General features: G+C 44.5%; 1 protein-coding gene, 1 long non-coding RNA gene and 1 pseudogene across 3 annotated transcripts; 1 reads left to right on the top strand and 2 right to left on the bottom strand.

Annotated features, from left to right (window-relative positions):
- Positions 1 to 4,724: 4,724 nt before the first annotated feature.
- On the top strand, positions 4,725 to 16,789 carry LOC110501741 (serine/threonine-protein kinase Nek5). Its single transcript, XM_021579494.2, has 21 exons — positions 4,725 to 4,853; positions 5,277 to 5,415; positions 5,556 to 5,652; positions 5,753 to 5,850; positions 6,110 to 6,193; positions 6,311 to 6,381; positions 6,580 to 6,666; positions 7,684 to 7,738; positions 7,872 to 8,072; positions 8,672 to 8,765; positions 12,531 to 12,655; positions 12,807 to 13,057; positions 13,176 to 13,254; positions 13,399 to 13,515; positions 13,608 to 13,688; positions 13,885 to 13,992; positions 14,111 to 14,314; positions 14,457 to 14,673; positions 15,343 to 15,471; positions 15,721 to 15,850; positions 15,957 to 16,789. Exons 2-21 carry the CDS (start codon positions 5,287 to 5,289, stop codon positions 16,288 to 16,290), a joined length of 2,691 nt encoding a protein of 896 aa, XP_021435169.2. The 5' UTR covers positions 4,725 to 4,853; positions 5,277 to 5,286; the 3' UTR covers positions 16,291 to 16,789.
- Positions 16,783 to 19,672, bottom strand: LOC110502090 (annotated as a pseudogene).
- A 1,664-nt stretch (positions 19,673 to 21,336) lies between these two features.
- On the bottom strand, positions 21,337 to 23,818 carry LOC110501745. 2 transcript variants are annotated; one of them, XR_002470245.2, is made up of 3 exons: positions 23,558 to 23,818; positions 22,612 to 22,714; positions 21,337 to 22,409 (listed from the first exon to the last, which is right to left on the bottom strand). It is a non-coding gene; the product is annotated as an uncharacterized LOC110501745 (long non-coding RNA). The 2 variants fall into 2 exon arrangements; XR_005038819.1 differs by having other exon boundaries at positions 21,337 to 22,438.
- Positions 23,819 to 27,061: the final 3,243 nt, after the last annotated feature.

Below are 27,061 nucleotides of genomic sequence, written 5' to 3' on the forward strand. Positions count from 1 at the left end.
TATTTTAGTGTGGCCAGTGTGTTCCTTAATGCCACATTTTACTCTGACAGACTACACATAGATGCTGGTCATACATGGAGTTTTTATTATTATTTATTTAACTAGGCAAGTCAGTTAAGCACAAATTCTTATTTACAAGGACGGCCTACCCTGGCCAAACCCTAACCCGGACGACGCTGAGCCAATTGTGCGCCGTCCTATGGGACTCCCAATCACGGCCGGTTGTGATACAGCCTGGAGTCGAACCAGGGTCTGTAGTGATCAAATGTATTTATATAGCCCTTTGTACATCAGCTGATATCTCAAAGTGCTGTACAGAAACCCAGCCTAAAACCCCAAACAGCAAGCAATGCAGGTGTTGAAACACAGTGGCTAGAAAAAACTCCCTAGAAAGGCCAAAACCTAGGAAGAAACCTAGAGAGGAACCAGGCTATGTGGGGTGGCCAGTCCTCTTCTGGCTGTGCCGGGTGGAGATTATAACAGAACATGGCCAAGATGTTCAAATGTTCATAAATGACCAGCATGGTCCAATAATAATAAGGCAGAACAGTTGAAACTGGAGCAGCAGCACGGCCAGGTGGACTGGGGACAGCAAGGAGTCATCATGTCAGGTAGTCCTGAGGCATGGTCCTAGGGCTCAGGTCCAAACAAACTGACTACTGGAGGCTGAGACAGGAGGGGTCAGGAGACACTGTGGCCCCATCCGAGGACACCCCTGGACAGGGCCAAACAGGAAGGCTATAACCCCACCCACTTTGCCAAAGCACAGCCCCCACACCACTAGTGATGCCCCTAGCACTGAGATGCAGTAACTTGCACACCCCCCCACCCCCCACCCCCCGATTGGTGTACAGTGGGGGAAAAAAGTATATAGTCAGCCACCAATTGTGCAAGTTCTCCCACTTAAAAAGATGAGAGAGGCCTGTAATTTTCATCATAGGTACACTTCAACTATGACAGACAGACAAAAAACTCCAGAAAATCACATTGTAGGAATTTTAAAGAATTTATTTGCAAATTATGGTGGAAAATAAGTATTTGGTCAATAACAAAAGTTTATCTCAATACTTTGTCATTGCCAACAAAGGGTATATAACAAAGGTCAAAAGTTTTCTGTAAGTCTTCACAAGGTTTTCACACACTGTTGCTGGTATTTTGGCCCATTCCTCCATGCAGATCTCCTCTAGAGCAGTGATGTTTTGGGGCTGTTGCTGGGCTCATTTGGTCTGTCATAGTTGAAGTGTACCTATGATGAAAATTACAGGCCTCTCTAATCTTTTTAAGTGGGAGAACTTGTACAATTGGTGGCTGACTAAATACTTTTTTGCCCCACTGTATGTATATTTTAAACCAAATACTTTGACTTTAGTAGAATTTTACTGGATGACTTCCACTTGTCATTTTCTATTAAGGTATCTTCACTTTTATGACAATTGGATTCTTTTTCCACCACTGTCTGAGACTCGAAATTGAGCTCAGGTGCATTCTGTTTCCATTGATCCTCCTTGATATTTCTACAACTTAATTGGAGTTCACCTGTGGTAAATTACATTTATTGGACATCATTTGGAAAGCACACACCTGTCTATATAAGGTCCCACAGTTGGCAGTGCATGTCAGAGCAAAAACCAAGCCAGGAGGTCGAAGGAATTGTCCGTAGAGCTCCGAGACAGGATTGTAGGAAGGGTACCAAAACAATTATGCAGCATTGAAGGTCCCCAAAAACACATTGGCCTCCATCATTCTTGAGTGGAAGAAGTTTGGAACCACCAAGACTTCCTAGAGCTGGCCTCCCGACCAAACCGAGCGATCGGGGGAGAAGGCCCTTGGTCAGAAAGGTTGACCAAGAACCCGATGGTCACTCTGACAGAGCTCCAGAGTTCCTCTGTGGCGATGGGAGAACCTTCCAGAAGGACAACCATCTCTGCAGCACTCCACCAATCAGGCCTCTATGGTAGAGTGGCCAGACGGAAGCCACTCAATAAAATGCATGTAACAGCCCGCTTGGAGTTTGCCAATAGGCACCTAAAGGACTCTCAGACCATAAGAAACAACATTCTCTGGTCTGATGAAACCAAGATTGAACTCTTTGGCCTGAATGCCAAGCGTCACGTCTGGAGGAAACCTGGCACCATCCCAGCCAAGACAACGCAGGAGTGGCTTCGGGACAAACTTCTGAATGTCCTTGAGTGGCCCAGCCAGAGGCCAGACTTGAACCCGATCAAACATCTCTGGAGAGCCCTGAAAATAGCTGTGTAGCGATGCTCCCCATCCAACCTGACAGAGCTTGAGAGGATCTGCAGAGAAGAATGGGAGAAACTCCCCAAATACAGGTGTGGATGCTGTAATCCCTGCCAAAGGAGCTTCAACAAAGTATTCAGTAAAGGGTCTGAATACTTATGTAAATGTGTTATTTCAGTTTCAATATTTTTGTATAAATTTGCAAACATTTCTAAAAACCTGTTTTTGCTTTGTTGTTATGGGGTATTGTGTGTAGATTGATGAGGAGAAAAAAACAACATTTTAATCCATTTTAGAATAAGGCTGTAACATAACAATGTTGAAAAAGTCAAGATGACTTAATACTTTCCGAATGCACTGTAGGAGTATAGATGCTTTCCTTTTAATACACATGTTCATTCTTTTACATTTGGCAACCTCATCCATTCCTGTCCCTATGTCAGCCCTATTCATGTGAACACATTTGCCACTTGTTTGAATGTAGTCATGCTGGCTTCGCCTCTGTTGTCATTGGATCCTCTTCACTGTATGCTGCGTATTTTGTATGGTTGCATTTGCTTACGTTTGCTCCCATAGCAGTATGTCTCATCTCTGATAGCTATCAATTGACGTGTACCATAACTATAAGCCCTGTTATATGATCATAGTGGAAATATCTCTGGTTAAGATCCTAATGAGTTGGACCTTGCAGAAGGGTGTCATGGGAGAGATGCCAGATGGGTTCTGCATGTTCACCTTCACACCGACGTACTCAAGGTGATGAGGGTCCTATAGATTTTTTTACAGCATGTAGAGTACATATGCTTTTGTGAGCACCATTTTGATATTGTTTAGAATAACCAATTCTTACTTTATCTCATTTTAGATAGTCCGTGTTGCAACAATCTTTTTTAATTTCTCAGAATTATCAAAATTCTGTGACTTCCACTCCCATCTCAAGAACATCCTGCTTTTTCTATCACCCTGTTCTACACACACACACACACACACACACACACACACACACACACACACACACACACACACACACACACACACACACACACACACACACACAGACACACACAGACACACACTCACAGATGGCAGGGGAACACGTAGACAGGCGACAAGAAGAGACCGATATAGCAGTCTCCTGTCGTAAGCTAGTTCCCTCTGTGAGGAGGGAGATGCCAGCCATCAATAAGGCTGTCAGCCCAGAGTAGGAAGGCTTCCTGTCATAAATTTATGAGGCCTGCTCTGAGTCACTGATTCATGGAATATGCTCTTTGAATTCTGTTGCCTGATATTCTTGAATGGTTGCTGTCACTTCACACCAGAAAGGATGAATGATTGAATAGCTCTTATGTATGTGGATCCACTGCACTGACAGGTTAGGGATGGGAAGCCTGGTCAAGTCTTGTGGCTTGTGTATTCATATATATTCATAAGGATCGCATCAAATAGATTGAAGTTCAAAATATCTCAGTATGACTTCATTTTTGTTAAGAAAAGGCACAGTACATGTTAGAATCTAAAGTGATGTGCATGTGTGTATTTCGGGCAGTACGTGTTTCCATGTTTGCATTATGGGAACATTGCTCCCAGTTAGAGGAGGAATCTGTGAAGCGCATTTGCACACAGAGGGCTGGCCCTCCACTGACCCTGTGGGAGAGCTCAGCTCTGTTGACAGACCACAGAGATGCTGGTAATGCAGGGGATTACATGGAGTGCTATGAGTCTGATGCCTCCTAAAGAGTCACTGATCCCACATACAGTAGAGGCCTTATGGCTAGCTAGTGTCCTGTGTTTCTGCTCGGAGGCCTGGGCTATAAGGTATAACTTACATTGGCATTAGTTGGTCCAGCTGCACCTTATCCACTGACTGGTCTGGAGCACAAACACACTCCCTTGCATTTCAACTGTGGGTGTGATATAGGCTAATCTTGTAACAGCCATATGATCCCTTGGTCTTGAATAAGCCTAAAAAATTCAGCTGCCATACCAAGTGTTAAAAAGTGACTTGTCTTTGCACTTGCCTCAAACCCATATCAGATTACCAGTCAAAGATAAATTAAAGATAGAATTGCATTATTAATATACATTCCATCAATCATTGATGCATAACCATGTCATCATGGTATGTATTGATATTTATAATGTGGTGTCGACCATTGGAACACATTTGTCCCTCATTAACAGTGTAATAATAACTGAATGCACTGAGGATATATGTATGATACATTTCAGGCTCTTGACACCACTAGTTTAGATGGCTCCTGTTACCTAATCCATCTCAATAAAGTGTGCTTTCGGTGTTAGTAATTTTGCTCAGTGCTAAACATTTGATTCAGCATTGCCAGAATATTCCATTGAAAGAAGTGTAACAAACAATGCCATAAAATCTCTCTCTCTAATAATTAGCCCTTGAAATATGACACTCCTAGTATTTGGCTCCAGGTAGACAATTGTATTGAAGACATTGCCTACAAGTCCCAGAGTACTTTGCTTTTTTGTGCATTCTGCCATCTTTGTCAACATACTTTTCGGGTTAGATTTAACTCTGTTGAAAAAAACACATCACCACACAGTGTTCCCACAAATGTACATTTAAAAGGGAACGTGTCGTCTTGGTAAGTACCACTTTTGTTTGTTTGTTTTTAATGTAAAGTAAAGCCCAATATTACACCAAAGAAGGTTAGTAAACTAGCTAGCAGACAAGCAATCGGCTCTGTGTATCTGTCGCCATGGTAACGGGCTCATGCTGTCCTGGCGTTTTGGCAGCTGATTTTGTGGGTATCATCTGATCCATCCTATCCCCAACCAATGACAGGAATAGTGCTATCACCCGCCATCACGTCTTGCTATAAATAAATGTGGCGTGGTGAATTAAGCATATGAAATCCAAACCATTCTCGTGTGTGTGAAATTGCATTATACAAGTTCATAAACTTAGAGGTCTCATTTTCTGAGAACACACATAAGGATGAATTGTAAATGTATGACGATAGCTGTGTGTTTTCAAAACCCTTACGTTTCTCCCACTGTTTCCTCAGGTGTTGTGTTATGAACCAGTATGAGGTGGTCCATCAGATTGGAGAGGGGGCATTTGGGAAGGCCTTCTTGGCCCTGGACAGGGACAGACACTGGGGTGGTGAGAGCCAGTGCGTGGTCAAAGAGATCAACCTCAGAAAGGTACCAACCATAGACTTATCTGTGATGCTCATCAAATCATAACCAAGCCTCTACACAACCAACTGCATTGTTTTAACCAGTAGGCCAGGGATTTGTTATGAGAATTTCCATCCCCTTTTTTGTTGCAATGTCATTCATAGATGTCACCTATGGAAAAGGAAGCATCCAAAAAGGAAGTCATGCTGCTTGCAAAGATGAAGCATCCAAATATTGTCACCTTTTTCAAATCATTTCAAGGTTTGTATCCAGTCAATATGTCTGTGTGTGTGTGTGTGTGCATACATGCGTACGTGCTTGCTTGTGTGTGATGTTGATCCGTTTATCCTGTCTGAAACAGAGAGCACTAACCTGTACATAGTGATGGAGTACTGTGATGGAGGAGATCTGATGAAGAAGATCAGTATGCAAAGAGGGGTTATGTTTACTGAGGAGCAGGTACAGACAGACACACACACACCACAGGATGGTTGGTGGCACCTTAATTGGGGAGGACTGGCTCATGGTAATGGCTGGAGCAGAATGAGTGGAATTGTATCAAATACATCAAACACATGGTTTCCATGTGTTTGATGCCATTCCATTAGCGCCATTCCAGACATTATTATGAGCTGTCCTCCCCTCAGCAGCCTCCACTGAGACACACACACACAAGGTTCAAGGAAATACTCATGTAAACTATTTTGTTCCCACTCAGATAGTGGATTGGTTTGTACAGATCTGTTTGGGACTGAAGCACATCCATGACAGGAAGGTTTTGCACAGAGACATCAAAGCACAGGTATTAGACAGCTGTCATAGTCAGACAAAAGCCACATAGATATCAAAGCACTGTTACCACTTATAACAACTTGATCTACTCTGATCATTGTTTTGTTTTTGTATTGCTTTCCTCTAGAATATATTCCTTACCATGAAGGGGATGAAAGCCAAGCTGGGAGACTTTGGCATTGCAAGAATGTTAAACAAGTGAGTTTCTATGATAGTGGCAGAAGACTCACAGCCAGGAAAGAGACTACTGGTATTTTCTCCATAACAGCTGCTGATTACAGAGAGCTAGGACATGTTCCAAACCATGTTATTAACATTCCACATTCCACAACCATACTGTTACATTGTGTATTACAACTCATGTATATTGATGTTCTGATGAATGTGATTGGCTAGTACCATGGAGCTAGCCAGGACCTGTGTTGGGACGCCATATTACCTGTCTCCTGAGATCTGTGACAACAGACCGTACAATAACAAAACGTATGTACCATATTATCATCCCTTCTTTTTATTACTCTCTCTCTCTCTCACACTCTATTGATGTCTTTCTCTCTTATTCACACACAGCCTCCCACTGGACACAGACGTCAGTTCAACGTCTAGTTTTGATTTACATTTGTTGGAGTTGTCTAACATGAATGCAACATGAAATCAACAACAACAAAAATCACCATGCTGTTGAAAAAAATACGAAATCCAGTTAGTTTGTCATCACATAGATGTTTTGGGGTTGAAATGATGTGGAAACAACTTGATTCATCCAGTGTCTTGACCGGCAAAAGTAAAAGCCAAAATGTCAGTGTTGTGTTTTGATGAAATGAGCTACTGTACCTAGCACACCCGCAGGATTTCCTGTTATGCTGTTATGTGTTTAGACAACCCAAAAATAGACCCTGTGTTACTTTCTACCAATAACATATGTCGGCGGTGTCTAATATGGTGATATGTTACCTGATGAGACACTGACTGACTGTAGGGAGAAGTTAACATGTTCATTCAGTATATGGCCATAACTGTTGTGTTGCAAACACCTTGCTCCATCTGAGCAATCAAAACATTGTGTGACATAATGTATTTCGTGTTGGAACTTGTTTGTGTAAACAGTGAAGCAAGCAGACAGGACTTTAGAGCCTTAGCTAGCTGCCTGATCAATCAGCCATGTGGCTGCAACAACGCCACAATTTTTTCCATCATACTCTCATTCTGGCTAGTCTGAAATGGGTGTCCTCCCTCCATTAATAAGCACACATACACACTTTGTCTAGGCAGCTATTGGTCTGCTTTCTAGAGCTGGGATAGAGAGGGCGCTCCCTGAGTTTTACTGTCACATACATTTTTATGTGTAATTTCCCCTCTATCACGAATAGTTCATAGATCATCATATATATCATAAACTGTCATCCACCATTACCACAACTGCAAAGTATCCTTGTGCATTTTATAATGATTGCTCTTATATTCAACAGCAATCTTTGACCTGTTCTCTCTGTTCCTCAGGGATATCTGGTCTCTGGGCTGTGTCCTGTATGAGCTCTGCACCCTCAGACATCCAGTAAGCACTGCTACAAACACACAAATGCACACACTCACACGCACTCACACTCAGACAAACACACGAATGCACACACATATGCACATGCAATTCAAAGCCACACTATCTCAATAGTATTTCTCTCCACCTGCAGTTTGAGGGCAACAGCCTGAGGCAGCTGGTAGTGAAGATCTGTAGGGGGCGCTATAACCCAGTCTCCACCCGCTACTCCTACGACCTGCGCCTGCTGGTCACTCAGCTGTTCAAGGTTAGCCCGCGAGACCGGCCCTCCGTCAACTCTGTCCTCAAACGGCCCTTCCTGGAGAAACACATCAGCAAACACCTGGATCCCCAGGTAACTACTAGGGTACCAAGAAAGGGACTGGAGGCTCGGCCAGTAACCTTTCTATACGTTCCCCCTTAGGCTTAGATAATTATAAACAGAGGGGTGACTTTCTGTTTACAGAAATGAACATTTAAATATTTTTGGGTTGAAACAGTTAAACAAAACTTGCACAACCCAAATGTCCTAACTACTCACACTTTGTAGAAGTCTTGTGACTTCTTGTCAAGAACAGATATTATTAGCTTGCATGTTTGTGTGTGTGTGTGTTTTTGGTTTTACTATCCTTGTGGGGACCAGAAGTCCTCACAAGGATAATAAAACAAGGAACATTATGCCAGTCCCCTCAAGAAAACATATTTTAGCCTTAGGGGTTAGGTTTATGGTTAAGGTTACAATTAGGGTTAGAATTAGGGTTAGGAGTTAAGGGTTTGGGGTTAAGGTTTAGGTTAGGTTAAGTGCTAGGGAAAATAGGATTTTGAATGGGAATCCATTGTTTGGTCCCCACAAGGATAGTAAAATAAACATGTACAGTGTGTGTGTTATTGTATTATTGTGTTAACTTCAGGATGTCCTGTGCTGTTTCCGTACTCTGTTCTGGGTGTTTCTAGGTCATTGAGGAGGAATTCAGCCACACAGTGCTGCACAGAAAGAGAGCTGCAGGCCCACTACCTAGAGTGCGGGCCGCACCAGTACAGATCACCGGTACACATGCTTAAGGGACATAAGCGAAAAGATTGTATTGCTGTATTTCTGTCTGAGTCCAAACATCCCCTTAATATAATCATTAGCTTTTCTCAGAATGGTTTCAGCCACACATTACCCAACAACAAAGTTTCCTACTTAAATAGGCTTGGCTCATAGGCTTGGCTTCACAGTAGCTGTGATGAAGTGTTGTCAGTTACACCACCTGGTGGTCAGGGTCATAGCATTCTCTCCAATATCTGTTCATCGTCATCAGAATACATTCACTAAAACTCTTGGCATCAAAACCAGTTACACAGAACTGAACTGTGAGCACAGTTCAAAGATTGCTGGGCATGAAATGTAAATGACTTCAGCCATGTCTCTCATTCTCAGAGTACAATCATCTGGTCAATGGCAATAGATGTTGTCATTCTATTAGGAAGCATGCCAGTGCTGACGTCAATTCTGGCACCTGTATTGTTATGGTACCATTATAGCAACATTGGCTTGTCTGGGTATGCCAACTCAACATCACAATGATGTCAAATCAAATCAAATTTGATTTGTCACATGCGCCGAATACAACACCTTACAGGGAAATGCTTACTGAATAGCCCTTAACCAACAATGCTTTAAGAAGATCTTAAGAAAGTAAGTGTTAAGTAAAAAATAGAAAATAAAAAACAAAAGTAACTATTAATCAAACAGCAGCAGTAAAATAATAATAGCGAGCCTACAGTTGAAGTCGGAAGTTTACATACACTTAGGTTGGAGTCATTAAAACTTGTTTTTCAACCACTCCACACATTTCTTGTTAACAAAATATAGTTTTGGCAAGTCGGTTAGGACATCTACTTTGTGCATGACACAAGTCATTTTTACAACAATTGTTTACAGACAGATTATTTCACTTATAATTCACTGTATCACCATTCCAGTGAATCAGAAGTTTACATACACTAAGTTGACTGTGCCTTTAAAGAGCTTGGAAAATTCCAGAAAATTATGTCATGGCTTTAGAAGCTTCTGATAGGCTAATTGACATAATTTGAGTCAATTGGAGGTGTACCTGTGGATGTATTTCAAGGCCTACCTTCAAACTCAGTGCCTCTTTGCTTGACATCATGGGAAAATCAAAAGAAATCAGCCAAGACCTCATTTTTTTTGTAGACCTCAACAAGTCTGGTTCATTCTTGGAAGCAATTCCAAATGCCTGAAGGTACCATGCTCATCTGTACAAACAATAGTACGCAAGTATAAACACCATGGGACCACGCAACCGTCATACCGCTTAGGAAGGTCTCCTAGAGATGAACGCACTTTGGCGCGAAAAATGCAATTCAATCCCAGAACAACAGGAAAGTACCTTGTGAAGATGCTGTAGAAAACAGGTACAAAATTATATATATCCACAGTAAAACGAGTCCAATATCAACATAACCTGAAAGGCCGCTCAGCAAGGAAGAAACCACTGCTCCAAAACCGCCATAAAAAAAGCCAGACTACGGTTTGCAACTGTACATGGGGATAAAGATTATACTTTTTGGAGAAATGTTCTCTGGTCTGATGAAACAAAAATAGAACTGTTTGGCCATAATGATCATGGTTATGTTTGGAGGAAAAGGGGGAGGCTTGCAAGCCCGAAGAACACCATGGGGGTGCTTTGCTGCAGGAGGGACTGGTGCACTTCACAAAATAGATGGGATCATGAGGTAAGAAAATTATGTGGATATATTGAAGCAACATCTCAAGACATCAGTCAGGAAGTTAAAGCTTGGTCGCAAATGGGTCTTCCAAATGGACAATGACCCCAAGGATACTTCCAAAGTTGTGGCAAAATGGCTTAAGTACAACAAAGTCAAGGTATTGGAGTGGCCATCACAAAGCCCTGACCTCAATCCCATTGAAAATGTGTGGGCAGAACTGAAAAAGCATGTGCGAGCAAGGAGACCTACAAACCTGACTCAGTTACACCAGCTCTGTCAAAATTCACCCAACTTATTTTGCTAAGCTTGTGGAAGGCTACCTGAAACGTTTGACCCAAGTTAAACAATTTAAGGCAATGCTACCAAATAGTAATTGAGTGTATGTACACTTCTGACCCACTGGGAATGTGATGAAAGAAATAATAGCTGAAATAAATCATTTTCTCTACTATTATTCTGACATTTCACATTCTTAAAATAAAGTGGTGATCCTAACTGACCTAAGACAGGGAATTTTTACTAGGATTTAATGTCAGGAATTGTGAAAAACTGAGTTTAAATGTATTTGGCTAAGGTGAATGTAAACTTCCGACTTCAACTGTATATACAGGGGGTACCGGTACAGAGTCAATGTGTGGGGGCACCGGATGGTCGAGGTAATTGAGGTAATATGTACATGTAGGTAGAGTTAAAGTGAATATGCGTAGATAATAACCAGAGAGTAGCAGCAGTGGAAAAAAGGGGTTTGGGTAGCCCTTTGATTAGTTGTTCAGGAGTCTTATGGCTTGGGGGTAGAAGCTGTTTAGAAGCCTTTTTGACCTAGACTTGGCGCTCCAGTACCGCTTGCCGTGTGGTAGCAGAGAAAACAGTCTATGACTAGGGTGGTTTGAGTCTTTGACCATTTTTATGGGCCTTCCTCAGACACTGCCTGGTTTAGAGGTCCTGGATGGCAGGAAGCTTGGCACCAGAGATGTACTGGGCCATATCTACTTCCCTCTTTACTGCTTTGCGGTCGTAGGCCGAGCAGTTGTCATACCAGGCAGTGATGCAACCAGTCAGGATGCTGTCGATGGTGCAGCTGTAGAACCTTTTGAGGATCTGAGGACCCATGCCGAATCTTCTCGGTCTGCTGAGGGGAAATAGGTTTTGTCGTGCCCTCTTCACGACTGTCTTAGTGTGTTTGAATCATGATAGTTTGTTGGTGTGGACACCAAGGAACTTGAATCTCTCAATCTGCTCCAATACAGCCCTGTCGATGAGAATAGGGGCATGCTTTGTCCTCCTTTTCCTGTAGTCCACAATCATCTCCTTTGTCTTGATCATGTTGAGGCAGAGGTTGTTGTCCTGGCACCACACGGCCAGGTCTCTAACCTCCTCCCTATAGTCTGTCTCATCGTTGTCGGTGATCAGACCTACCACTGTTGTGTCATCTGCAAACTTGATGATGGTTTTGGAGTCGTGCCTGGCCATGCAGTCACGCGTGAACAGGGAGTACAGGAGGGGGCTGACCATGCACCCCTGAGGGGCCCCCGTGTTGAGTATCAGCGTGGTGGATGTGTTGTTCCCTACCCTTACCACCTGGGGGCGGCCCGTCAGGAAGTAGACTGTAATGGTTTGCAAGCCCTGCCACATCCGACGAGCAGCGGAGCCAGTGTAGTACAATTCAACCTAAGTCCTGTATTGACGCTTTGCCTGCTTAATGGGTCGTCAGAAGGCATAGCATGATTTCTTATAGGCTTCCGGGTTAGAGTCCCGCTCCTTGAATGCGTCAGCTCTACCCTTTAGCTCGGTTCGGATGTTTCCTGTAATCCATGGCTTCTGGTTGGGGTATGTACGTACGGTCACTGTGGGGACAACGTCATCGATGCACTTATTGATGAAGCCAGTGACTGATGTGGTGTACTCAAACCCATCGGGGGAATCCCGGAACACATTCCAGTCTGTGATAGCAAAACAGTCCTGTAGCTTGTGATATTTCATCACAATGATTTACCTCCTATCTGTTAGCTGCATACTGTATGTATCTCCTTTTTGTTTTTTCTAACTTTCCATTTTTTCATCCTCTGTTGGTGTCCAGACATAGTCCCCAAAGCCAGAGTCTCAGAGAGGCCTCCTCCTCGGTCGAAGCCTGGGCCCTCGGTGAAGAAACCGTCCCCCAAACCAAATTGGAAACCCCCTACCAGAGTCATGCCACAGCACAAAGTAACTCACCTGTCTAAAGAACAACTAAATCAGTTACTCCTACTACTGTATAACAGCTACTACATGAAAGCATGTTCCTAGAACTGTACCACTGAAATTCCATTGTATCTTGTTCCATCTTATCTTTTGGGTTTATGTTTTTGTTCCTCAGCCGTTTCATCCACGAGCAGCACAGATTAGGGTTCCAGTGGCCAGACAATGCGGTCAACAGAACCCCAGGTGGGACGGTCAGGCTGAAGTCAACCCTTATGACCACTACTATGCCCAGCTGGACGCCATCCAGAGGAGATACTCTCCTCTACCTCCTCGTCCTCCTCTTCCCTCTCGTCATCCTCCGGTGGTTCAGGAGAGACCTGTGGAGCGCTATGATGACAGAGAGAATCGCCCAGAACCTTATCAATTGTGAGTGTTCATTCAAGTATACCCATAATTATAGAATAATGAAGTGTTCTTCAAACCTGGTCCTTGCAAGATACTGGGTTTGCAGGCTTTTGTTAATTTGTGCGTGTTCTGCCTTCAGGGTGGCCGCTGCTCATGATGAATACCGCCAGAGGAGACAGGAGGCCAACCAGTACAAGCTGAGGGCAGAGAAACAGCTGGTGGGTCTCAGGCTGTATTATGCTGAAACAGCCAGCTGTTTGCTGGCTTCTGTTAAATACTAGACAAACTGGACATGCTGCTGATGTATTGTAACTGTAATATCTGTAAATATGAACCCTGGCCCTTCCCTTTTTCACCCCCAGGGCCTGCGGCCATCCACAGCAGACGCTGAGCGTTACAGACAGCCTGAGCAGGACCAGGGGGCAGGGCGACCTGCACACCCACCCACACCTCACGACAGGAGGCAGGATGGGCAGCAGGTAAGACGGAACGGCAGGAGAAGGTGCAGAAAAGTGAATATGTGATTTATTGTTTATTTGTCAAACATTCAGGTTCATGTCTTTATGTGTAGGAGTATCTACAGAAGTTGCAGCACATCAGACAGCAATACTATAATGAGATGAGAGATATCAGAATGAGAGCTGATGCCGAGGTAAACACAATAACATATTGACATAAAGGTTTCTGTCATTCCCTATGCCCTACCATTCTTTATCATAACCACGTGCTATCTGCATAACACCACTGCATGTTTCTAATACCATTCTCACTGTACCAAACACAGATTTTTCCAACACTTAAGTCTATACAATGACATTGATATTAACAGAACAGACATATCTTTTCAGCCCCAGCCACAAGTGAAACCAGGCACATACCTGGTAGAGAAGCCCAGACACATAGAGCCACCAACACATAGTGGAGACCAGGACAGAGACAGACCCCAAACTGACCAGGTAAGACCAGGGGCTTATTGCAAACATTAACATAGAAATGGATTGTGTAAAACAGAAGTCTCTCACAATGAATAATCATTTCAGGCCTGTATCTTAAATTTCTATCTGCAACATTTAGGGCATTGAAGGAGCCCTGAGACAGATCAGGCAGGAGAACAGACAGGAGAGGAGAGAGCTACAGAAGAAGCACAAAGACAAGAAAGCTATCATGTTTGAGATCAAGTTAAATGATGAAAGGATTCAAGAGGATGAAGACAAAGAAAAAGAGGAGAAGAGGGATGAGGAGAGAATAGTGGAGGACAAAAAGGAAGACGAGAAAGAGGTAAAAGATGACATGTTACCATGTTGCCTAAGTGAGTATGTTCATTTCAACGTGGTGTGTGACTTCACTTAGGACAATGGTGGGGCTCTCAAGCATCTCACCGTTTACCCGGTGTGTGTGTGTCTGTGTGTCTGTCTGGGAGATGGACCCACTGAACCAGACCCTGAGCTTCCAGGCAGGGGAGGAGCTGAGGCACAGGGATTGGTCCGGGGCAGGATTGGGGGCAGGGCAGGATGAAGGAACACCCAGGTCAAAGGTGAGGAAGGGGTGGGGCCAGGCAGCACCACAGACCCTACTGGATGCCCTGGCTGAGATGGACGTGTCATCAGTGTGTACCACCATGGCTGTGCCTGAACTGGGTGAGTGGAAGTGACACAATGGAAGAATCTCAATTGTATACTCCTCGCATCCTCTCTCCTCTCTCCTTGTCTCCTTGTCAAAACCCATTGGATGAGAAAGCCAGCGGTCCTCCAATGGGTTTTGAAGCGGCCAGGACCAATCCCTCCTCTGTCCTCTCTCCTTTGTGTCCCAGAAACCGATAAGTGGTCAAGGGGAGTGTCAATTCGTTAGTAGGCGAACCGAGGAGTATGCTACCCTCCTCAATTACCTACTTCGCCAAAGGATCCACAAGAGTATCCTCCCGGCAGCAAGTGTGGATGTGTTTTTTTAATCCGCCACACCCCCTTTGAATCAGCTGTTGTTTTCTTGCAGGAGGAAAGCTTAAACATATTTAAAAACAATACACTACTTATCCTTTAATCTATAAAATGTCTTGAACAACTAACTTAAACAGTTTCCGAATGTACACATTTATTTTGGGATTCCACCCTGTATATGGAATTGTCCTGATGACACGTGATTGGAGAAGGAGAGTCTAACTTCATACAAGTGCACTTTTTGTCCACTTTCCCTCTCCTTGCCGCCTCTCCTCAAGAGAGGAGGCAGGAGTTGAAAAACACCTCAATTGAGATCTTCCCTTAGTGTCAGTGTTCAGCAGGATCAGTACTGTACTCTCTTCCTTCCCCCAGGTGATGCTGCAGATCTCGAAGGGAATGCAATAAGGGAGAGGAGACCGTGGGAAGAGGGTCCCCCCAACACCCTGCTCCATGCTTTGGGCCAGGCTGAGCTAACCTCCACCCTGGACTCTGTAATGCCAGGTCAGACTCCTCTTAGACTTGACCCCAGGGTTTTAGATTGATAGGGGGAATCTCGATTGTATACTCTCTCCTCGCCTTCTCGAAACCCATTGGTTGAGAAAGTCACATGGAAGGGACCTCTGGCTTTGGGTTTTGAGAAGGAGGCGAGGAGAGAGGATGCGAGGAGTATGCAATTGAGATTCTCCCCAGGTCTAGAATTCTCAAATACAAGAGCACAGCAATTTAGACACCTTTCTCCTTCCCTCTTAGAACCATTGACTGAGAAAGACCGTGCCAAGAAAGAGGGAGCCGAAACAGAGGAAAAAGCGGAGGAGGATGAAGACTCAGATGTGGAGATGGACGAGGAGCGTCTAGAGCCCAGATCGGATGATGACGACACGTGAGTGTGACAATGGGCTGATGCTGACAATGAATGTGCTTGTGTTACTCGGCCAACCTTTATGACATTTCATTCTTCCTACATTTTTCAATCTCTCCTTCCTCAGGAACTTTGAGGAGTCTGAAGATGAGCTGAGAGAGGAGGTGGCAGAGTCAATGATGAACCTTTTTATAATGGAGGATGGAGAGAGTGTGAAAGAGGAGGGAGGAGAGAAGGTTGTAACAGATGGAGTAGTGGGGGAAATAGAGTTAGACAGTCAGAAAACTGTAGATCTCCAGCAAATACACCCTGTGATAGAGCCCACTGGTTACACCTCCATAGAGGGTAAACCCTCTCAGACTCAAGCTGCAGGGTGTGAGACTCGGGCAGAGCAACCAAGGAATACCCAGGTTTCAGACGAGGAATGTGAGGCCAATAAGAAGCAACAGACAGAAAATTAGTGTTCATATTATTGAGATTTAAGTGAAACGATGACAAGGACCTTGTTAATGGATTATTTTCTACAAAAAACAGCAAGTTTGAGTAAGCTATCTCTATAATTTTCAGCAACATAACTTGCATATGTAGTTTTCTTGGCTATAAGTAGACGTCACAGGTGGTTGGTGGCACCTTAAGGACGACCTCATGGTAGTGGCTGGAGTAGAATGGTATCAAATACATGATTTTGCAGCATTGCAGCCTTTAGTATGAGCCGTCCTCACCTCAGCAGCCTTCACTGCCAACCTGTGGCAAGAATAGGTATCACTTGGCCCAAACTTTAACCTAGTAGACCTGTCTTACATTTTTCTAAACTGCAGGTTAGTTTGGTGCTACCTATTCTTGCCACAGGGTGGCAGTATAATATAAGCAGGCAGATAAGTATTTGGGTGTTGAAAATGTTTGTTGTTACATGGAGCAACCTCAAGACTAAATCAAAATAATAAAATACAACACAAGGTTGAATGTTTTATTCATCAGACATATGAACAATACATGTACTTTTCCAAAATAAAACATTGTTTGTATATTTACATTTTCTGCACATTAAATCAGTAACATTTCTGAGCCATGGTCCCTTACAGAGGCCGGGAATAAAAATCACACAGAAAAAAATAGCACAATGATATTTGGTCATTCTTCGCAGGTGAAACCAGTACAGAAACCTCTATTCAGGATCAAATGCTTTGAGTGCAACTGTATAAATAGAATGTCTACCACGTCACTTCACTGTAACTCTATCAAGACAGAGCAGGTAAGATAAGCCTCCTTATTTATTAATAAAGCCAGCAAAGCTCCGATAGACCATCAGCGTTCCAACATTCAAATTGATTCGACCAATCAGGCCTGTGAGTGCTGCAGAGGGGTGGGGCTTCAGTCGGAGGTGGGAGTGATTGGTCTTCCTTCATCGCTGCTGTGTTCCCATCAGAGGTTCCATGGAAGACAGGAAGCTAGAGTCAAACTCATGGTTTGAGAAACGGTGAACGGACCGCCGGGTGTCCCGCCGGATCTTCATCGTGCCGCCGACGACAGGGTCAGGATGGTCTCCATGGCGGTGGCGTAACTCTCCTCACTGTCGGCCAGGAAGCCAGTCTGTCCACCCTCGTAGGGAACCACGATGTCCAGTTTGGGGCAGCCGGACTTGTGAACCAGGAGTCCCTGCAGCCATACATTCTACTACACCTGAGACAGAAGAGAAGAGGAGGCAGAGTAGGGACAGGGATCACAAGTTTGGCATTTACAATACTTGTCTAAAAGATAAGATGGTAGAGATAAGATTAATACCTAAACCAAAATGCTAGTTCCACATAGTGTGCATGCCAATGGTGGCATCCATCAGCTCCCTCTTTAACTCCTGAAAGGAAGCTTTGAGTTTAAACTCCACCCTGTCAGTCACACCCAGCTCCTGGCACAAACCCTTAGCATCAGCACTCTATCCTCTTTCTCCTGGTTATGGCAGCAACCAATCAACACCAGTCTCTGAGACTCCCGCCCTCGTCCCTTTCCTCTCCAGAAGCTTCTGAAATGCCCTTATCTGTAGCCGGTGGTCTTTTCTGGTCAGAACTGACCCACGGACACTATCGAATGGCACTTCCTGTCTCTGATAACCTCCCCTTTCACCTCATCCTCCAATGGCATGTCAATGAAGGAACGGACGTCACAGGGCGGGTAGACCACGCCGGTGCGGCTGGGGGTGCGCCACAGAGCCGGGATGTGGCCCAGTGTCCAGGTTGAGTTGGGCCGTAGATCAGAGTGAAGGCACAGTAGTACATCACCTTAGCCATACTAAGGACAGGGTTAGTAGAGATGTAGTCTGCATTGTTGAACCTGTTGGGTTTGTAGGAGGGAGTGGATGATTACAAATACTGCAGAGGAAAATCTATTTGATAACTAGGCCTATATCAAAAACACAAACACTATTAAAGAGCACATTATCTTCAGTATCACAATTAATAACAATACCAATATGCTTTATGTAATTCAAATAAGCAGTACTGACCTGAGGTTCCTCTCACCACAGAAAGCATGTTGAATTTTGAGTTTATTTTATTTTTACAGGGAGAGTGCACATGAATCAACGTTTCAGTAAAAGAGCCGGTTTTAGCCAGCCGGCTAATTTTCAACCTCAGTCCCTGGGCAGGTTATTGTCAGTACTGAGGGTGGAGAAGTGCACATAGCTGCCCACCCTGCGTCCTCCCAGGTAGCTGAAAATAGGCAGAGTGAAGGCATAGCCCATGGAGTCCATATAGAGGTCTGGTATAAAGGATGTGAGAGCCTCCCAGCCCAGGAACATGGTGTCCATGCTCTGCCCCAGCAGGGTGAAGTGTGGGGTAGGAGCTATCCTCAAGCAAGAGATGGTTCTTCAGGAATATGAAAGTCACTGGACGAGGCAAGCTGATGTTGAATCAGTGTCGTGGCACCCTCCAGAATCTATTCCCCCATGACACCTTGGTCACCGGTGTACACAACAACAGAGATGTGTGGGTATCTACAGGAGGGAAGACACAGAAGAGACAACTCAACACATCAGGAGATTAAGTAATGGAAAATACAGGTTATGAAGATCATGAGCACTCTATGAATGCATTAAAATCTAAAAATAGGCTCAGACAGTGTAAAGCTACCTATTCTGAAGCGCTCTGAGGGCACACGCTCTCCGCCCCCTTCTGCATTGCAGTAGGGGTGGGAAAAGGCCACCGTTGGGGAGCTGTCCTGAGCCAGGTGTGCTTTCCGACTCCTCTGCATCCATATTCGGACACCCATGGCCAGTAGAAACAGAAGCAGCGTCAGCACCAAGTTCAGATACATGCGTGGCAGCACGATTGCCCATACTAATCTGTTTAAAGAGAGGAAGAATTATACTACTAGCGATAACACCATGGTGGCTGGCTGACTGACTGGTTATCAGTAGCTAGCTAGCTATGAATTTAACACCAGTATTTGACAATGTTATGTCGATACAATGAACTCCGATTTTAAAATGTATTTTCTTAGTCATAGATATGGCTACTAGCTAGCTATGACTGTCACTTGTTCTTTCTTCATAGTCATAGATATGGTTATTAACTAGCTAACGTTATCTATCTATGACTGTCATTTGTTCTTTCTTCATATAGCCAGTTTCTGTTGGCAATAACTGCAAGGTTAAGATAACTACGATCTGCATTTACTACGACAGGTGTTAGAAACAAAGCAACATCATTTATTGAATGATTATTACCTGATGAAGTCGCATGAGCACAGAGACAGATGATGATGATCATGGCCAGCCATCTTAACAACACAAACTTTGACACCAGAAGTAGTTGTAGCGCTGTCTTTTGAGGTGAGTGTATGTGATTGGTCCATATGTCGTTGTTTACATAGGATGTCAGAATTAAAGCTACACGCTACTTGATGGCTAAAATTTGCATTGGTGGAAAAAGTACCCAATTGTCATTCTTGAGTAAAAGTGAAGATACCTTATTATTAGAAAATGACTCAAGTAAAAGTGAAAGTCACCCAATAAAATACTACTTGAGTAAAAGTCTAAAAGTATTTGGTTTTAAATATACTTAGTATCAAAGTAAATGTAATTTAGTAGTTCCGGGTGCAGCTCTTCCAGAAGTAGGGGTGCATGTAGTTGTTGGACATCCTGAGCTGTGTGAGGGAGAGGCGCAGGGCACCACAGGGCAGGCCAGGCAACTGGTTCCCCCTACACATTCAGGTACTCCAGAGTCCTGCAGCCAGAGGTGTTCTGGTACAATAATAACACAAGGTGGGTACTATACAAAGGTGTTGAAATGGGTGAGTTACCCCCACACAATGTAAGATCTTGGGAAAAGCTCTATAATATGGTCTTTGCAACCTTTCTGCCTTCGCTGGACTGTACCTGAGTTTTCTGATGCCATTGGTTAGGGATGAGAGAAGGTTGTAGGAGACATCTATAAACTGCAGAGAGGGCAGCTGGTATAGTCTGTAGGTAGGACAAACAGCACAGGACTCAGATCTGGGACACCGACAGAGACTTCTGACAGCAGGGTAGGTTTATAACACTGTGTATAACAGGTTCCCAACACTGTAGCTCCACATTGTAGCTCTTACTTAGATGGCAGGGAGGTGTTCTTGCAGAAGGACATGATAAAGGTCTTGAGCCTGGTAAGTCTGTGGATGCTGGTATGAATCTCCTCTATGGGGCAGTCTCTCATCTTCAGCACCTCCAACTGTGTGAGCTCATACACATGTTTAAAGAGAGTGGGGGAAATACATATTTGGCTATATACATACTTCCCAGAGACATGGAAGTTGTCTTGCCATGGAATTGCAGTGCCATTTTGCGACATGCTTTCAGAAGACCCTTTTCAAATAAATAGGCTCTAAAATAAGCCCCTGTAATTCGGTATGACATGCTTGTGGTTTGTCTCAGTTCACAAGGAATCTCCCTTCCACTGTGAAGATAGTGAGGTCATTGAAGGACAGGTTAAGGTACAGCAGACTCTGGTCCAGAGGAGCCAGATCAGGAAGCAGGGCGATGATGTGGGCCTGAGAAACACACTGTGAATTCCTCTGTCAAGGTTCAGAGAGAAAGATAAGCTCTAGCTCACATATTCCTCTTCTACTTCCTGTTATTCTATATTTGAGTGATAGTCGTTATATTTCCTTTTAATGTTAGGTCGGTCGAACAAAGGATGTTTGTGTTTCTGTCACTCTCTAAATTATGCTGCAAAGCCTCAAAGGCAACAAAGGCATAAGGAATAAATAATAATATATAAATAATTGCCAAAGGACACACCCCCACAAAAACACAGTCAACAACACACAGCACATTCAGGGTGAATGCCTTGCCCCCCTCTATCAGACAGTCGAGTATGGCCAGCTCAGAAGGGCTGATGGCCTCTCCAGAGTGCCTGAACAGGGAGTGGGTCTGCCAAAAGTCCCGGAAGTGCTTGAGCTTCAGAGTTCAGGATTACCTCCATTCCTGCTCAAATGAAAAGTGGATTCATTTTCTACAAGAAATTCTGTAGACAAACAACTAATCAAATCAAGCTTTATTTATACAGCACATTTCAGACAAGGAATGCAACGCAATGTGCTACACAGGAAAATAAAAACTGAAATATTTACAATATAACAAACATAAGATGAAAAAAACAAAACAATAACAAATCAAAACTGAACGACTGAAAAGCACGATAAGGAAAGGCACCAATAAAAAGGTGTGTTTTAAGAGGGCTGTTTATGTAGTGTTGGTTATGGTATAGTAAGTGAGAAGGCAAACATGTTCTTGCCTGGGGGTATACGTTTTCCTGCTTCTGAACATATTGTCTTTCCCCTGGTGGTACCCAGATCTCTACAGACCTCTGCTCAGACCTGCAGGTCTCATCTCCCTGACAGCTCAGCCGACACATCATCTGAGCCTGCACCTCTATATGGATCAATGCTGTCAGTTTTAATCAGATAACACAACAAATACTAACACACACACAATACGCATGAAGAAACAGTACACCACTGTAACTTACAAAAGCAAGCATCCTTGTCATACAATACTCACTTAATAATACAATCTGGACTCTAGCCTACTACAATGGCAGGTCATCTTTTAACATATTATATACAGTGTGTTTCACATATGATCTGCCTCTGTGGGATTCTGGTCTTTGCCTCTAGCACTTTCTCAGTGGACTTGGACACTTCAGCTGCTTGGACACTTCAGCCCGCTGCCCTTGGTGCAGTTACATTAGGAAGAACCCAACCAACTTCCTCTAGTTGCAGCGAGACAGGGCCACTTTCTTCAGGCCCTCCAGCAACTGGTGCCCACTGCCGCCATTAGGGTCCCGCAGGAAATCATTGAAGCTAAAGGTAGGGAGAGAAGGGATGCATCTGGGGTCTGTCTTGAGGCGGTCGAGGAGGGGGATTTTAGGGAGGGTGCATAGGGGTTAACAGGAGAAGCCCTCGATTATTTTAGGCATCAGCATCATTGGGACTGAGGTCAGGGAAGTGGGGGCCACTCTGAAGGCTGCAGGGTCATAGTCCCAAAGAGGAAGCACATGGCAACTCGACTTCATCCCCTCTGTGGCACTGTCCCTCAGAGCCTTTCTCTCTGTTGATGGCAATAAGTCTATGATTGTACTTGGAGAAAACAAATACAAATGAATTCACAAGTTTCCCATGACACTTTTAACAGTTGCATCAAACATAGGCCTAGATTAAGAAGGATACGAATTGTATACTTCCTGCAGTTCATTTCTGCAGTTATCAAATGCAATGAGACATGCTCAATGAGGGTAAAGTACTTAACTTACCTGAAAATATAGGTGGAGGAAGTGGTTTCACAATGGGGGGAATCTATTTAAGGGGCAAATGCCACCGAAGAAGCTGAACGAAGAAGTTGAACGTTTTTAATTCCTGGCAAAAAGTAAAGTAGCTAAGTTAACTGTAGACATTTAGAGTAGCATAAATGCCTGACAAACCAATCTACAAATATTTAATGAAGCTGTAAATGGGAGCCAATGGTAGCAGTATTATGGGAATAATATAAAAGTCCTAGAGTTAGCTAGCTAGGTAAGTTAGAACCATCACCAGTCTTTATAGGCTACCTATCCAGTCCCATCAGCATCAAGTGTGTCTGCCCAATATAACCTAAGCGTCATCCCCTGGTTAAACGGCCTGTAATCTGTTTTAAGTAGCTAATTAATCAACTGAGGGAGCAAAACTGGCAAGCCTAATGCTGCGTTTATGTGGTAGGCGGTAGACGGCAAACCGGATGCCATTGTTTTCAATGAACATACGATTGTATATGCCGTCAGCCGCCACAGTAAACGGGATTTACCGCCAGAGACAGTTAAAACATTTAAACTTTTTCTGTCTGTCGTAGCGTTGTTTTCTACCGGATGTTGATTTGCACGGTTTGTTTACTAAAATCACCATAGCAACGCATACCATCGTGCTGACTTCCTTTTGTCGTAACCCTCTTTCTTGCTTTCTTGTCCCGCTATACCGACTCTAAGACAGTTTTTGCGTGCCTTGTCTAAACGCAGCATTGACGCTAACGTTAGTAGTTGACACACATGAAACAAATTGATTAGCTAGCCAGCTAAGCTAACCAACAACCAGTCGTACAATAACAGCAACCAATGAATCTACCAAATAATGAAATTTGAAACTCGTTCAAAATTAACATCACATTCGTAATTTCGCATTCAGTTACCTAGTTTACATCATATTGTCAATTTTTGGGGGCAAACTCACCGCTGAGTTTTCCTTGGCAACCGACATATCAAATCAAGGAATCTGAGTCAACCAGGTTCAAAGGTGCATAAAGGTCTGCTACCACACTGCAGTATGTCAATGCAAACATGGCAGCAAAGGTATGTATGACTATGTTAAGTGTGACAAATAAATGTTTTCCAAGTACAGTTTACTGTCTCATAGACTAGACACATCTATTTAGGTATATATTGTAGCGACCCGCACAGACAGCTGTGTGTTAGGCTATTAGTTGGTTGTGTTGTACTTACCAGTAAGTACCCAGTGCTCGCGGGGTCCGACATGCCAATCAACCTGCTATCTGCCAATCACGGGAATGCCTGGAATGTTCTGATGCCGGGCATCCTGGTGGTTGGCGGAGTAGCGTGGAGGGGGGTTGGGCAGGGGGATGGAGCATTGGAAGTTAAAACCAGGTTTAGCCATTGTTCTCGCTATTACGTCTGATTGTTTTATAGGGTATGGTTGTTTTACAGGGCATCCTTCATTTATTTGGCGTGGGCTACGGCCAAACAGTAGCCTGTGTGAAGTTGGGTTAATAAACCGTAAATTTGTAAACTCAATCTTCTGCCTGGACAATTGTTCCTTTATGATCTAGTCAGGTCATTACAATATAATCCAATCAAATTTTATTGGTCACATACACATGGTTAGCAGATGTTATTGCGAGAGTAGCGAAATGCTTATGCTTCTAGATCCGACAGTGCAGCAGTATCTAACAGGTAATATGTAACAATTCCACAACAAAACCTAAATACACACAATCTAGTAAAGGAATGGGATAAGAATACATAAGTATAAAATATATGGATGAGTAGTGACAGAGTGGCTAAGATGTAACAGATATTAAAGAATAGATAGTGAAGGATACAGTATACATTATATACATATGAGATGAGTAATGCAAGATGGGTAAACATTCTTAAAGTGACGAGTGTTCCATTTATTAAAGTGGCCAATGATATCAAGTCTGTAGGTAGGCAGCCACCTCTATGTACCAGTGGTGGCTGTATAACGAACTGATGGCCTTAAGATATAAGCTGTTTTTCAATCTCTCTGTCCCAGCTTTGATGCACCTGTACTGACCTCGCATTCTGGGTGGAGGCAGGGTGAACAGACAGAGGCTCGAGTGGTTATTGTCCTTGATTATATTTTTTCCTTCCTGTGACATCAGGTGTTGTAGGTGTTCTTGGGGGAAAGGTAGTTTGCCACCTGTGATGTGTTTTGCAGACCGCACCACCTTCTGGAGAGCCTTGCGGTTGTGGGTGGTGCAGTTGCCATACCAGGCGTTGATACAGCCCGACAGGATGTTCTTAATTGTGCACCTGTAAAAGTTAGTGAGGGTTTTCAGTGACAAGACACATTTTTTCAGCCTCCTGAGGTTGAAGAGGCACTGTTGCGCCTTCTTCACCACACTGTCTGTGTGCGTGGACCAATTCAATTTGTCGGCGATATGAACACAGAGGAACTTTTCACCTTCTCCACTGCTGTCCCGTCGATGTGGATAGGGGGGTGCTCCCTTTGCTGTTTCCTGAAGTCCATGATCATCTCTTTTGTTTTGCTGACATGGAGTGAGAGGTTATTTTCCTGACACCACACTCTGAGGGCCCTCACCTCCTCACTGTTGGCTGTCTCGTCGTTTTTGGTAATCAAGCTTACCACTGTTGTGTCATCTGCAAACTTGATGATTGAGTTGGAGGCATGCATGGCCACGCAATCATGGGTGAACAGAGAGTACAAGAGGGGGCTGAGAACGCACCCTTGTGGGGCCTCAGTGTTGAGGATCAGCGGAGTGGAGATGTTTCCTACATTCACCACCTGGGGGTGGCCCATCAGGAGGTCCAGGACCCAGTTGCACAGGGCATCTTCAAGACCCAGGGTCTCAAGCTTAATGATGAGTTTGGAGGGTACTATGGTGTTGAATGCTGAGCTGTAGTCAATGAACAGCCTGTCGTTGAACCCGAGATGAGGACCTCAGGAGCGCTGACTGAGCCCTCTTCCAGGTCCGGCGGCAACGAGAGATGAGGCGTTGAGCGGAAGGGACCGCCACTTCAATCTCCTGACCAGGAAACGGGGGGCAGGTAACCTTACAACACCTGGAATGGTGACAGGCCAGTGGAGGAACACTGGAGAGTGTTGTGTGCATACTCCACCCAGGGAAGGTGCCGACTCCAAGTGGCGGGGTTGGTGGACACACAGCACCGTAAGGCGTTCACCTGCTCCGTTTGACAGTTGGACTGAGGGTGATATCCCGAGCACAGACTGGCTGATGACCCCAGAAGAGGACAGAATGCCCTCTAGAATCTGGTGGCAAACTGGGGGCTCCGGTCGGAGGCGATGTCCAGAGGAAGTCCGTGAAGGTGGAAAACATGCTGAATGACTAGCTGAGCAGTCTCACAGGCAGATGGATGCTTAGGCAGCGGAATGAAAATGTGCCACCTTGTAATAGCGTTCCACAATGACCAGGATGACCATGTGGCCCTTTGAGGATGGAAGGCCCGTGATGAAATCCATAGATCCATAGACCAGGGTCAGGAAGGTGTTGGCAGCGGATTAAGAAGCCCCAGAGGCTGCTGACGAGGAGTCTTGTTCTGGGCACAGGTCGGACAAGCAGCCACGAAGGTCCGAGTGTCCGCCTCTGCCGAGGTCCACCACAACCTCCTCCTCAAAAACTCTAGCGTTCGCTGCCCTCCCTGATGAGAGATGAGAAACGACGAGTGAGCCCACTGAAGTACCTTGGACCATGCCCCAATAGGGGCAAAATTCTGTTAGGTTGACAGCCGTCTGGAACTGCCTCCCTACCATGCACCTCGCTCACTACAGTCTCTATACCTCAGGACACCGGCGCGAGGATGAGCAACCTGGGGATGATAGAACCAAGTGGCCGATCCTCACTGAAGCTGGGAAACTGGTGAGAAGGGCATCCGGCTTCATGTTCTTAGTCCCCTTACGGTAAGATAACGTGTATCTGAACCGAGTGAATAAGAGCCTGCCGGGGACTGAGGCATTAACCTCCTGGATGTAGGCCAGGTTCTTGTGGTCAGTCCAAACCGTAAAGGGGTGTTCCGAACCCTCCAACCAGTGTCGCCACTCCTCCAAAGCCAGTTTGACTGCAAGAAAATCCAGATTTCTGACATCATAGAGAGATGCCTGGAGAAAAAGGCACAGGGATGAAGCTTTTGGTCTTTAGCCGTGGGATGAGACAGAACCGCACACACGCCAACGTCAGAGGCGTCCACCTCTATCACGAAGGGAAGAGAAGGATGCGCATGAACAAGAATGGGTGCAGAAGAAAACCGATGTTTCAGGTACTGGAATGCCTTCTCAGCAGCAGAGGTCCAGCATACATGCCCAGCCGAGTCATTGGTGAGCGCTGTCAATGGCGCAGCCACAGAACTAAAAAGTCACTCACAAATCTCTGGGAGAAATGAGCAAAAACCCCAAAACACTGGACTTGTTTGACTGTGTTGGGCATCAGCCAGTTGCCCA

Source organism: Oncorhynchus mykiss, chromosome 22 (assembly GCF_013265735.2).
Source record: "Oncorhynchus mykiss isolate Arlee chromosome 22, USDA_OmykA_1.1, whole genome shotgun sequence".
Taxonomy (NCBI): domain Eukaryota; kingdom Metazoa; phylum Chordata; class Actinopteri; order Salmoniformes; family Salmonidae; genus Oncorhynchus; species Oncorhynchus mykiss.